Source organism: Podarcis filfolensis (assembly GCF_964270895.1).
Source record: "Podarcis filfolensis genome assembly, chromosome: 7".
In the NCBI taxonomy this organism is placed as follows: Eukaryota; Metazoa; Chordata; class Lepidosauria; order Squamata; family Lacertidae; genus Podarcis; species Podarcis filfolensis.
In genome coordinates, this window is record NC_139603.1 from 51,266,193 (window position 1) to 51,279,405 (window position 13,213).

The 13,213-nt window shown below is 41.1% G+C and overlaps 1 protein-coding gene across 1 annotated transcript in view; it reads right to left on the reverse strand.

Annotated features, from left to right (window-relative positions):
• PRKDC (protein kinase, DNA-activated, catalytic subunit) overlaps window positions 1-13,213 on the reverse strand; it is an 86,233-nt gene that overhangs the window by 19,145 nt on the left and 53,875 nt on the right. Inside the window, exons 57-71 of the mRNA XM_083622813.1 lie at window positions 12,198-12,408; window positions 11,420-11,591; window positions 10,621-10,836; window positions 10,175-10,287; window positions 8,493-8,624; window positions 8,101-8,280; window positions 6,434-6,651; window positions 5,209-5,347; window positions 3,948-4,136; window positions 3,136-3,360; window positions 2,772-2,880; window positions 2,188-2,299; window positions 1,679-1,868; window positions 1,315-1,489; window positions 996-1,186 (exon numbers count right to left, since the gene is read on the reverse strand). Coding sequence (XP_083478939.1) covers window positions 996-1,186; window positions 1,315-1,489; window positions 1,679-1,868; window positions 2,188-2,299; window positions 2,772-2,880; window positions 3,136-3,360; window positions 3,948-4,136; window positions 5,209-5,347; window positions 6,434-6,651; window positions 8,101-8,280; window positions 8,493-8,624; window positions 10,175-10,287; window positions 10,621-10,836; window positions 11,420-11,591; window positions 12,198-12,408 — 2,572 coding nt within the window. The remainder of the gene's footprint in view (window positions 1-995; window positions 1,187-1,314; window positions 1,490-1,678; window positions 1,869-2,187; window positions 2,300-2,771; window positions 2,881-3,135; window positions 3,361-3,947; window positions 4,137-5,208; window positions 5,348-6,433; window positions 6,652-8,100; window positions 8,281-8,492; window positions 8,625-10,174; window positions 10,288-10,620; window positions 10,837-11,419; window positions 11,592-12,197; window positions 12,409-13,213) is intronic.

A 13,213-nucleotide genomic window follows, 5' to 3' on the forward strand; every position in this document is an offset into this window, starting at 1 on the left:
TGCTGCTGCCAGCACCTAGAACTTGGGCCAGTAAATAAAATCAGTTGATAGAAATTAAAGTATGTACAACTGGAAAATACCATTTCATGCAATGCAAAAATTAACCTATGGAGATTCATTGCTACAAGATGTGATGGCAACCACTGTGCTGCATTTGTGAGATTCTTAATGGCATCTGGCTACTGCTAGGAACAGCAAGGAGGAGGAAGATGGAGAGCACAGGAGAAAGGTCATCCCTGCAAGTCCCTGCCTATTCCCGCTACAGGTATTGTGAGGCAGAAGGCTTAAGATGAACCAGTGCAACACAAAATTCACTGGTGCAGAGAGTGCCATCCAGAAACCAGTAAGAAGATTTCATGGCATGGAATTAGTAAGTTCCACTGAAATCACTATAACATTTTATTATTATATAATAGATATGATATAATCCAGTGGTTTTCAACCAGTGTGCTGTGGCACCCTGGGGTGCCTTGAATGATGTTCAGGGGTGCTGCGGGCAAGACTGGCCTCTGTCCCTCTTTCATTCCCTCCATTCCTCTGATGCCCTCTCGCGTCTCTGCCTGTTAAAGACTTGCACAGCTGTTTGTTGCAACAGCTCTGGCGACAAGCTCCCCAGCTGAATGGTGCCTCTGGGGCTGGCCAAGAGGTGCTTCCCATGCTCCTGGGGGAGGGGGGCAGCTCAGAGACCAGAGGCGGCAGCTGCAGCTGCCCAGAGGACTCCTAAGGAGAGGGGAGAGGAGAGGAGGCTGAGGGAAGACTTCACAAGGGAGGGTGTTTGAAAAAGGGTGAGAGGCTGCCGGCTCTGCAGGCAAGGGGTGCCATAACTGGGCTCCTGAGCCTCACAGGGCTGCCGCAGAAATAATGTAGTTGGTCAAGGGAGCCGTGGACCCAAAAAGGTTGAAAACCTCTGATATAATTGATTAGGGCAAGAAAGAAGAACATCAAGTTGTACCTTCAGTCACTTGTTTAGCAATTCTGAGAGAAAAAGAACTTACCTTTTCAATATTATCAGGCTTTTCTCCTGAAAGCACTAAGACCTTTTTAGCTTTCTCTTCCTCGATTTGGTCAAGACACCCTGGATCCTTGCAAAGGGCACTGGCCATGATGTGGAAAGTGGTACCCAGGAGGTGGTTTTGGTTGCGGAAGGTTAAGGCACTGCTGCTCAAGCTGCCCAATTTATCCTCATCTGTTGGACCAAACATTGTAAAACTGACACTGTTACAAATATGATATATGCAGAAAGCGCAGTTAAGATCCTCTCTTAACCAAGCACGGTTGCATTATGCATAGTAGACCGCTTCATGAAACACATACCTAGAAGGGAGGTGGTTTTGAGTACTGTAAGTATTTGTTCAGGACTACTCTGGCTTTGGCTGCGACTGTGGCTGAAGCGGCAATAGCTGTGGTTCCATCTCACAAGCCAGTCTTCTCTTGTCTTAGAATCTGCATGCAGGTCCTTCAGAAGTTTCATGGCTACTGAGAAGCTGTTCTGCATTAACATTTCAGGGGGGCGGGGGCGTGTGGAGAGAAACATCAGTAAAAAACAGCAAAGGATATGGAAGAAAGGCAAATCTATTCAATATGAAGGTAAGAAAAGGGTAACAGAAGCATGTGTTATCCAGATCTACTTCTTATGTTTTTATAATGGATTAAGGGCTGCTAAACAGGACATAGGCACCTGTTTCCTGGCACTCTCTATCATTTTCATTTTCATGGTAAATTTGCAGTTTCTAATCAGTGAGTGTATATCTTCATCCTCGTGGTCCACTTCCATTTTGAAACTAGCATCTCCCCCTCCATCCACTTCTATACTGTCTTCCAGACTCGTTTTAGGAAGTCTCTCCTCAATTTTGTCAAGAAAGAAACATCTGCAGAAACATAAGGAAAATAATATAACGTTGACAGAAACAGAACTGGAACCACAGAAGACATTTCAGTCCTTACTCTTCTTCTTCTATATGAAAAGTTGGAAGAGAAGGAATATGCATTAAATAAACAACTGAATGTTGTGGGTATATAACATGCAAAACCAGTCCTTGAACTGTCATGACTGTCTATCAATAGAAATGATTAATTACAGAAATAGTTGTAGACAGTGCAAGAACAATTTCACTGGGAAGATATTAAATGACTGAATGTTTAATAGATATATGCAATCACAAATAATCAAGATCAACCTTTATTTACCGATTTGTAATGATATCATCCCAAATGTTCATAGGATCCATTTTGGTATCTGGATATCTGTTTGTCCAAATACTAAGAAGTCTCTTAAGTGATGCCTGAGAACCTATATTACCTAAGAACCATTTGTTGGAGGAAAGAATACAAAGTTTAAAAATTACACCTGCGACCTGATAATGCAGCATAAGAAACACATGTCAAAATCCTAAATAACTAGCATGGCCAGTTACTGATGTTGAATTGTTTGTATGCATATTTGTTTTATAAACAGGAGTTCACTGGAAGCTGGTTCTGTCAGCTTCCGGAATGTCAAAACAGGTCATTATGTGGCATAGAAGAACAGTAGTTTAAAACAGAAGAGTAGCTTAAATACAGAAATACACTTGCATCAGAACAAAGTGATAAAAAACCTGTAGTAGTAGCCACTATCAAGAAAAGGTGACATCCAATATCATTATAGCTATTCTGTACATTCTTGTAGCTGCAAAATGAAAGATACATACCTCCGAGTTGGGATTAATTTCCCCCCAGATTTACAAGTCTACTACAACAATGTGAAAGCACCGCATGAAGTTGAAAAAACTTACCTGGCTTGCTTATAAAGTTGACAAAATCCTGTATTTCTGTTAAAGCCTGAACGGACTGCAGCTTGGTAAGTCGACTCTGGTGCAACAGTGAATCGATATTGGAATAGTTCTGTGGAGCAGACAACATTTCCATTTGAATTCCTGTACAACAATTAGTGGATTTTCCTTTATGCTATGCTTTTCCTTACACATTCTGCAGTTAGCAAGCCCTGATCATCTCAGGGAATCAAGACTTTAAACCTGAACCTATTTTATCCCCTTTTAACTCCCAAGGAGGCAGTGGAGAGTGACATAATCCCGCAGTAGCAATGAACTTATATCAGTTATCTACTGACTTTTCACACCAGATGTATGTGATCCTCACCTGCATGAAAACCTGCATAGCATTATTGACATAATATTTGGCTCTGTCAAAATCATCCTGTAGAATGTAGAGAAGACTCAACTCTTGGCTATAATACATTTCTATTAGAGCTTTCTTCTGTTCAGTCTTCATAGCTTCATCAATGAATGTCAGTAAAGACTGGTCATTAGCACCATGAAGGAGAAGCTTCAGTTTGCTGCGAATTATGTATGGCAGATAGGTTTCCTAAAGTGGTGGGAAATTGAAATTAGTTTTATTACATTGAAATAGCATTCATGACCTGATTGCATTATCTTGGATTATATTTCACTTAATTATATTTATATTAAAACTTTAATGTCCTCTGCTGCATTAGGTGCTTTCGTTTAATATTTTAATACATACTAACAGTGAGATTCTTCCACACAAGACTAATATTAGGTTGAGAGCTCTTTCCACAGGGAAAGACCAAATGACACATTACACAGCAGATCCATGACTGATCTCAAAACCCATTTTTTAAAGAAAAGAACAAAAATAAATTGAAACACAGCTGCTAGTAGGGTAGCTGGTTTTTCTAGAGCAGCAGCAGGGGGAGGAGAATACTTAACTCCCCGCCCCCTGCAGCGCACATGCACACATACACACTTTGCATACTCAAAACCCACACACCCCAGAAGCTGCTGTTAGACCTGAAATGGGAAAACACAGAGATGAATCACAAATCTCCATTATCGCATGCAGTTTGGCCCTGACATACAGTACAAGCAGACTGATGCAATGAACAAGTGCAACGTAGCCAGAATAGAAAATATATACGTATGTTTGAAAACCTGATAAAATGGATCACTCCATGTTTTATTTAGGTCTGAGGGCTGTCCATTATCAATGTTTACAGTCGAACAGTATTCCAGAGACTTCCATTCTGTCAAGCGGTTGTAACATTCAAGAGATGCAAGCTCCCAAAAATCTTTTTCCGCTTCTGTTGGTTCTTCATCAGGCCAGTCTTGCATAGAGAGTGCCTGTAGAAACAAATGCATGTGTATCTCAGTGATTAGCTGGTAATTTATCTGTATGCAATTATGAATTCATAGTCAATTTGCTCTTCCATAACAGTTTTGATACCTGTGCAAAAACAACAACACCACGTGACCTAGGAGCAAAGGAAGCTGCCGAATACCAAGCCCAACCATTGGCCCATCTAGATCACAACCGCCAATGCTGATTTTAGACAGGCATCTTTTCCAGCTGCACCTAGAGATGCCAAGGACCTTTTGGCATGCAAAGCTTGTGCTGCATGCATGAAAGACAGCCCCTCCCATAAAAGCAGAACTACCAGTCATATAATATTTCTGGATAACTGCCAAAATGGAGATGCTCCTTTAACAAAACTAATTTTTAAATACAGCAACACTCCTTTGTTTTTAAGCATATCCAACAATATATAGACTAACAAGTTAACAGACAAAACACTGAAAGCAAACTGTTAACTAATTAAAGAAAGGGATAAGAAGAAGAAGAGAACTCAGGAAACCACCTCAACCAGTTTAAGCAGGGAGGGTGTCGGGCAACAGGGAGGGTGGTACGCAAAATGCATCCCTGCTTTGTTTCTCTGGCCCAACACCAGGAGAAATCCCTGAAATTGAGTTCTCAGAATGGCTTCATGGGAGGGCTGATAGAATTCCTATCAATGGGATTCCCCCCCCCCACACACACACACTGCACACCCTGCCCAGCCTTCCAACCTATGTTGGTGTTGCACCAATTACTCTGACCCTCCATTAATCAATATTCTGAGTACACCTTAGGGGTACCTTAGAGGTCAGTAAATCAAACTCTCTTCTACATCTGCTAATGACTATAAAGCTGCATTGAAAAGCTTTTAAAGTCTTAACACATTTATGTGCAATTCATGCCTCTTCCTTTCCTCAGTCATGAAGAAAATTATCCTGGCTAAAGCAGAGAAATGATGATTAGAAGAACCTTTTAAAAATCCATATTCAGCCTGAACAATTACTTATTTTTTCTTCAGACTTGAAAGCAAGTAAGACTTTTCTTCTTACTTGAAAGCAAGACTTCGTATGAAAAGCATACCTTATCATATTGCTTCGCTGCTTCAGCATAATCATTTTTTGCTTCTGCTAATAGAGCTTTCTGAGTAATTTCCTTAGTGTCAATCTTTCCACTAAAAATAGCCCGCAGAACATCATAATCTCCAACTGATCGATAAAGCCTAGAAAGTGAAAAAAAAAAGTCCAGGATACAGCTGAATGCTTATTGCTTAAGTACACGTTATCCTAACTTCCATAAGCAATGGCCCTGAGGTCATTTCACGCATGTATGTGAAATCGTGTAAAATGGGGAGCACCCTGGAGAGCCCTCCTCAACCCAGCCCCTCCATCCCTCTGGCCTTCAGGAGCCTGAGCTCTCGTGCACAGTAAAGCTTCTGCCCTGCACACGTCAGCTGGGCCAGCTACACCGCCCCTCCACTTCCCGCGTGTCGGAGGAATGGTGGGGCTTGGTTGAACATTTCTGGGTACCACTTCCAGGTACTTGGCACGTGTGTGCATGGTCGCAAACAAACAAAATGTACATAATTGGGGCATTGCCTGTATATTTATGTGATTATTTCCCTCCTTCTTTCAGAACCTGTCTTCCCCATCCCTAATTCCCCCCAATACATTAAATTTGATAACCATTGCAATCAATAGTTGGTGCTGACTCCCTTACTTCTGTTCACTGCTGCCTGCATTGTTTTTCCTGCTCTGGTGCCTTTGCGGGTAATCAAGAAGGATAGTTTGTCATCAGTTACTGAAGACATCATTGCACAACAAATGAAGAGAAGGGGAAGACAGTAGGCTAAAAAGTAGCACTGTTAATAGAGCAGCAGGAAAGATTCCATTAAAGGTTTTTTTTAGAAGCTCCAAATGACTTAGAAGTGGTGAAGGTTACACTAGGGTGCTTGGGGAAAGTAGGGGAGTTCCCCCTCCTATATATTTCCACATATACACCACACAGAAGCTGGGAGGGGGGTTGTCCCTGAGGGCCACCCAAAACCTCTTGGCAGTCTGTATACACCCCATGGTTTAGCCACCCCAGGGCAGCTCAAAGTAATCCAGTGAGTATCACTGTTGAGTAAACATTAGAACCTGGGTTTGTTTTTAGTCCTAGTCCAACAGCATCACTATTGAGAAAATGCTAATTCAATAGGTGTTATATAGGCTGCAAAAATACTACTACTTCTAGTTTTTTTATACAGTCAATTTAAAAAACATACCATACAGTAACGTAACTCTAGAGAGAAAAGAAAAAAACTTACTTGGCAAGTTCAATCCATTTGATCACATTGGGTGAAAGTTCTGTCTTTCCACGCATCCTCTTGGAGGGTGGCTCCTCCTCCTCCTCCTCATGGGAAAGGTGAATTAAAGATTGTTCAAGAAGCAGGATACCCACTGGCTGCTGCAAACTTGCTAAGCAGCTAGTGCTCACACTTGAAGGGCTGAGGTCCAGCAGCTCTCTGTGTTGGTAGCTCATTTCCTATCGCACCAAACCCATAATTAGTTATTGGAATTACTTTGAGGTTAGATTAATATGTAATGCTTAATAAGCCATGTCACTCCTTCTCTCCCCCCCCCCTCGCACACACACACGCCCCCATTTAATCCAACAGCCCCCTCTGTTATGCCTAGAACTAGGACAACTTACCTATGTCTTGACATCATAATATTGTGCATTTCCCTAGCCTCACTTCATATTATTATTAGCTGCAGAGACAGGGAGATGTACAACACTGTCATAATCAGACACAAGCAAGTTGTTTTTGTAGTGATTGTTTGAAATGCATCCCTGTTTCATTGTTGTGAGCCACTTTGAGCATGGTTTTCTTTGTGTGTCTCCCAAGACAGATGGATGTTAACAGGTATGCAAATAAAATGAATGAATGAATGAAATAGAAAGTGAGTGAATGGAGCCTGGCAGTTCCACACTAAACACCTTTGTCTATCAAGAAATTAGCCAACTAGGTAAATTTTACAATGTAGAGAACAAGAATTAAGGCAACTTCACAGACCATTAGAAGAAGGAAAAACTAGTATGTCCCTGGGCAAATATTAACAAATTTAAGTAAGAATGGTGTCATCTTTAATCAATTTTAGCTTGTGCTCATTTATATCTTCTGTAAAAGTGGTGGAAATTTTCTGGTCTGCTGGTCAAATTTGGCCCACCAGCCTGTTTTGTTCAATTCACATCAAGTGACACAAATATGTGGGAAGCACTTCAGAAGGGGCTTTGGCAAGTTTCTTTAGAAAGAAAAAAATGTGTCATCTTTGATTGGAGCATTTCTTTTTTTCTGAAGGAAGTACAGTAGTTTGTTTTCAAAGCACTTCCCCCACTGCTCTGAATGCAAACTACTTCCTTTGCAGAGGGGGAACTGCTCCTGTGTTTGGGTCATTTTCCTCTGTGCAGAAACTTCAAAGGGGCTCCCTCTAACCGACCATCAGCCAACTGTCAATTAAAGGGAGCCTATTTGAGATGTGTGTCTTTAAAGGGGGTTGCTGTACAGCAGAGCTTTCCAAACCATGTGTTGCGATACGTCAGTGTCTCAGCTGCAGTGTGGAGGAGTGTCGCACAAACATTCCCCACGCTTCTCCTGGGGCTGGAAAGGGGTTAGTTTAACCTCCGGTTTGCTAGTAAAACTGAATTACTGTGTCACGAAATGATGCATGTCTAAAAAGTGTGTCACCAACATGAAAGTTTGGAAATCTCTGCTGTACAGGGACTTCCATTGAACTTTGACATATGTCAATATCATTATGAAGCCAGATAGTTTAGAGGTGAGTGGGTCCACCCACCGGTCAAAGATGCCTCATGGTGGATGGAGGGAATAAAGATCTGGCCACTGGGCTAAAAAGGTTTCCTCCCAACCTGGTGTATATGCCTAAAAAGACAAAACAGGACAAATTCAAAATGCAACGTAGAAAGCAATACCTGGATGCAAGCTATGAACGGTGGGAAATACAGCACAGATGTTGTCAGGAAGTGGTTGAAATCCTCAAGCAACTGCTGGACAACATTGTTCTTCTCAGGCAGAGTTTTCATTTTCTTCATTTCCTCCAGAATTCCACTAAACAAACTGCTGAAAAGCTGCTTAGCCAGTATAGGGTCTCTCTGTAATTGACAATGCAAGCAATGAATCCTTGGTACAACTGCACTGGTGCTTCCACAGAGAATCATGTGTCTCTTCTGCAACTGGAGCGTAGACGTTTACAGGAACAGCTTTACATTCAAGTACCTTACACAAATTTTGAAATGCGTTTACTGAAACTGTGTTACCAAAAAAAAAAAAAAAGCAGTTAAGTAACATGGATAAAAGAGCATACCTGAGCTACGCCCTGCAGAGGGGTAATAAGACTGCTGTATTCAATCTGGATGTCAGGAAGGTCGCCTTGCCTGTACTTCCTGTACAGAGTGACTTGAGCATCATGTTTCATCTTTAGCTGGGTTTTAATTTCCTGCAACAATAGATCACTTCTGAATTAGTTTTGATGTGAACAGAAGAAAAACCAGCTTATCTTACAGTAACATTGAGAATGGATTACTACATTGAGCATGTAACACCTTTGCTGAGAGAGCCATATTATTGGCTGCCAATATGCTACTAAGTGACAGGTTAGGGTTCTGCCAGTTGCATACAAAAGCCGTGACCAACTTGGGACCAGGTTACTTGCAAGATATCCGTTCTTAACCTAAAACTGTTCTTAACCTGAAGCACCACTTTAGCTAATGGGGCCTCCTGCTGCTGCCGCGCTGCCAGAGCCCGATTTCTGTTCTTATCCTGAAGCAAAGTTCTTAACCTGAAGCACTATTTCTGGGTTAGCGGAGTCTGTAACCTGAAGTGTATGTAACCTGAAGCGTATGTAACCTGAGGTACCACTGTATACCAGTTTGGTCACAGCAGTCATCAGGACAGGCCGTCCTAATGGCGTCTGATTCCCCCAAGGTCCACTCCATAGTACTTAGAGCAGAATCTTTAAGTGCTGCAGCACTTGCCTTGTGGAATTCCCTCCCTGGGTATATTAGACAGACACTGACTATGCTACATTTTTCAATGCCTGTTGAATGCTTCTGTATTTAGACAAGACTTTCCAGATGATTAACCCAAGCCATGAATACAGATCACTGATATGAACTGTATAATTGTATTTTTATACAGCTTTACTATATTACTGATGCTTTAAATAGCTCTGATATTTTCTATATGTAAAGTAATTAATAAATTTCCAAAATAAATAGATAAATAAAAATGCATCTCCTTTTTGTGGATCCCACAAAGGGAGAGCTGACCACTCAAGAATGTTGATACAGAAAATGCATGACCTCAAGTTTAAGTCACATATTCCAATTCTTCCCAAAAGTTCAATTTTAAGGTTTAGTCTTCGAGCTGCACTACATCAAGTAAGCAAGAAGAGCCCTGGATTGTGATGAAGAAGAGCAGAACTCAGGGAATGCATTTGCTTCAGAGTGGGCAAGACATGAAATGGGGTGTGTGAGAGAGTGTTCCACTTCACTCAGGAAATATATTAGGCTAATTTGAGTGGCCCTGAGTTACTGGAGCAAGTGGGGCACACCTGCCCCATGCAAGGATAGCTTCCTCCACAAGTCAGCCAACTTCTGTCCTCAGAAAAACCTTGATAGGCAAGCTTCCTGGATCAGCTTTGGAAAAGGAAGCAACAAAACATGAAGATCATAACACAATCTCCTTAGGGGGGGAAACCCCCAACATCTCACATTTCTTTGAGAGAGAAAAAGAATGGAGCTCTGATACTTCAGTCCCAGCTCTGTAGTGCCTCACACTGTCAAGAGCCCAGCTAGATACTTCACCACTTCTTAGGAAGGAGAGGAATCTTGTGCCTTGGTGGTCTCTCAACCCCACTGCTTATGGGACACTTGAACCATCTGCTTCCTAGGCATGCAGGCACTCTGTTCCTAAAGAGGTACTTCAGTAGAAGCACTCTAGAACAGTTTAAGTCTCTGTTTATTATTTATACTATAGGAAACAAACCTTTTCTTTTTTCTGTTCAACAACGCCCTTCCTTGCATAAATCAAACTAAGCTTTTCTTTGTCTTTTAAGAACCGTCGCCTCAGTCTCAGAATCTCTGCCCGTTCATCTATACCTAAGCAACAGAGAAGGAAAATTCTTTTTAAACTTATACATAAAGCTACTTTTTAATAACTTGCATACAACACTTTCCTAAATAAACATTGGGGTGGAAAAGTCTCACCCATAATATCATATAAGACCTTGTAAAGGGATTTTGATGACATATGAAGCCTTTGATTTAAGAACTTTCCTAATGTAAGGGCTTAAACTCTTGAAACCAGTTTCTTCTGGTTGCTTGAGCAAAACTCATGGGTGACATTATGTATTTTGCTTTGCCATAGATAATAAAGAAGGCTTCTTTTAACTAAGGATGTAAGGGAGAAATCTGCATTGACAGCTGTGGTACCTTGAGCTTTGCTATCCACCTCATCACCGGGCAAACCCAGTCTTTTCTCTCCAAAATTAGGACCTATAGGTTTGAAGGCGGTTCTGTGTGATTTGTCAGCTCGTTTGTTAATGAACAACATCGAAGATGACAGGGATTCAGAAGATGAAGGAAATCTGTATTCTGAAAAAGTGTCAACGCTGTTTCCTATCAGCCAGTTGAAAGAGCTTCTCCCACCTGAAATAAGAAGAAAGCATTAATAATTACATCTCTTTCCATTTAATATAATATGTGTTGCCCCCCTCCCCGCCACTACTATTCTTTACTTGCCTAAGTTACAACCAGAAATAGATGTTAAAGAAACAGAATATCAGGAAAAGGTTCAGTATGAAAACTGAAATCCTTAATATTTTTAGTATATGAGGCCAAAGATTTTACACACACACACAAATAAATAAATAAATACAAAAGTATATGCAAGTACAGTGGTACCTTGGTTCCCAAATGGCTTAGCTGATGAACAAATCGGCTCACGAATGCTGCAAACCCAGAAATAATTGTTCCAGTTTGCGAATGTTTTTCAGAAGCCCAACATCCGTTTCGGCTGTCAGCATTGTTTCTGGGGCCAATCAGCCAATCGGAAGCCGCACCTTGGTTTTTGAACGTTTTGGAAGTCAAAAAGACTTCCAGAATGGATTGAGTTCAAGAACCAAGGTAGAAACTTCCATACACACAAGTTTTTGAATGTATGGAAGCATGAATTCCATACACAAACCCTTTTAAGTTTTTCATTAAATACTACTGCTTCAGGAAAACTTACTGGCATTTTGTGTGGGAGTAAATTCATACTGTTGCTGTGTAGCCCTTATCTGGCCACCCAGAGATCCTTCCTGTGAGCGATACCTGTTGGCATTCTGGGAAGCTTGAGACTCCACAAACAAAGGTGTAAGAACAGTACTTCGGTACTGCCAACTTGAGTCAATAGCAAAATCCTAGAAAGTAAAAAACAACAACAACCCAGTGCTGAGACCATCTTTGCCCATTGAAGTCATTGAATTTGATTCAGCTGAAATACCACTAAACTCAGTGGGACAATGGAATAAATGTGCCTAGGATAGGTTTACATGTGAAACTATTAGACAAAATCTTAATGTACTTCTTTCTTTTAATATTTTGCTGTAAGTTGCCCAGAGTGGCTGGGGAAACCCAGCCGGATTGGAGGGGTATAAAATTTTGCCCCATTAGGCATTTATTTTTGAACTGGTGTCATTTCCTAACCCAAATTCCATTTCCCCCTCTGATTTCTATCCATTTCATTTTATAAAAATATCCCCCTTTCCCAATGTAATCATTAATAATAATGTATAAAACTGACCAATGTAAATGACAGCCAAATAGCTATTCAATGGATTTTACTGGCTCTGGAGTAAAGGGTGATGGATCCTGAAGACTACCCCACAATTCTATATAAAAATACATAAGAAGAGCCTGCTGGATCAGGCCAATGGCCCATCTATTCCAACATCCTGCTCTCCCAGCAGCCAACCAAATGTCATGGGGAAGCCATTAAAAAAAAAAGGATATATAAATAAATTCACCTGGAATTTGCATTCCGAAAGCGGATACTCAAACATTTTTCTGGAGTAATCTGGGCTCTTGCTGGTCATCTCAAGCAGAAAATTTGTAGCCAAGCTCAAATACTGAGTTTCAATTTTAACAGAGTATAAAGAGCTTAACAAAGTCAACATTCGATCAAGGGTATTGGCTGGTAGCCTAGTTTCATCACTCCAAAAGTTCCTGACAATTATTCTGTAAAAGGAAATACAGAGCATAGTACAACAATGGGAAGCTCAATAATGTTTTATTTATCAAGCCATTATTACCTTAAATGGCTCAGGGTTACATGAACCTACCCAGAACCTGAAATCATCCTATGAGGTCCTTCTTCGTGTACCAACTCCACGAGAGGTCCGGGGGTTGCAACACGAGAATGGGCCTTTTTTGCAGTGGCTCCCCACTTGTGGAATGCAGGGAAGTTCGGCTGGTGCCATCATTAGGCACCAGGCAAAAACGTTCCTCTTCAACCAATGCCCTTTTAAATGTGTTGTGGGGGGGAGGATTATTTGTTTGTTGTTCTTATTTTTATTATGTATTCTGTGGTTTTTATATTGTAATTTTATGCTGTGAAGCACCTTGAGATCTATGAATGAAGGGTGGTATACATATTTAATAAAACAAAACAAATATTGCAAAGCCATCTTCCCACCCCCTATTTTTTACCAGTAGATTACCATTTCAAGATCCAATTCCTTATTTCTTACTTTATCAAGGCAAAATCAGGAAAACGAGGACTCGAACCTAGTGGTAAATTCCTTTGTTGTATCCAGCTAAACTGTTCTGCCAATGCAATGACTTTTGGCTGTGCAATGGAACTTCCCTGCCCTCTCCTCCCCCTGTACAACCCCTAAATCTGTTCCAGGGGTTCCCCCAACCCTCCAGAGCTGATGTAGAGGTCATGCATTAGGCACAATGGGGAAGTTCCATTGTTCAGTTAAAAGTCCTTACAGTAGTGGAACTGTTTAGTTGGATACTACCTGACAGCACACTCCACTCA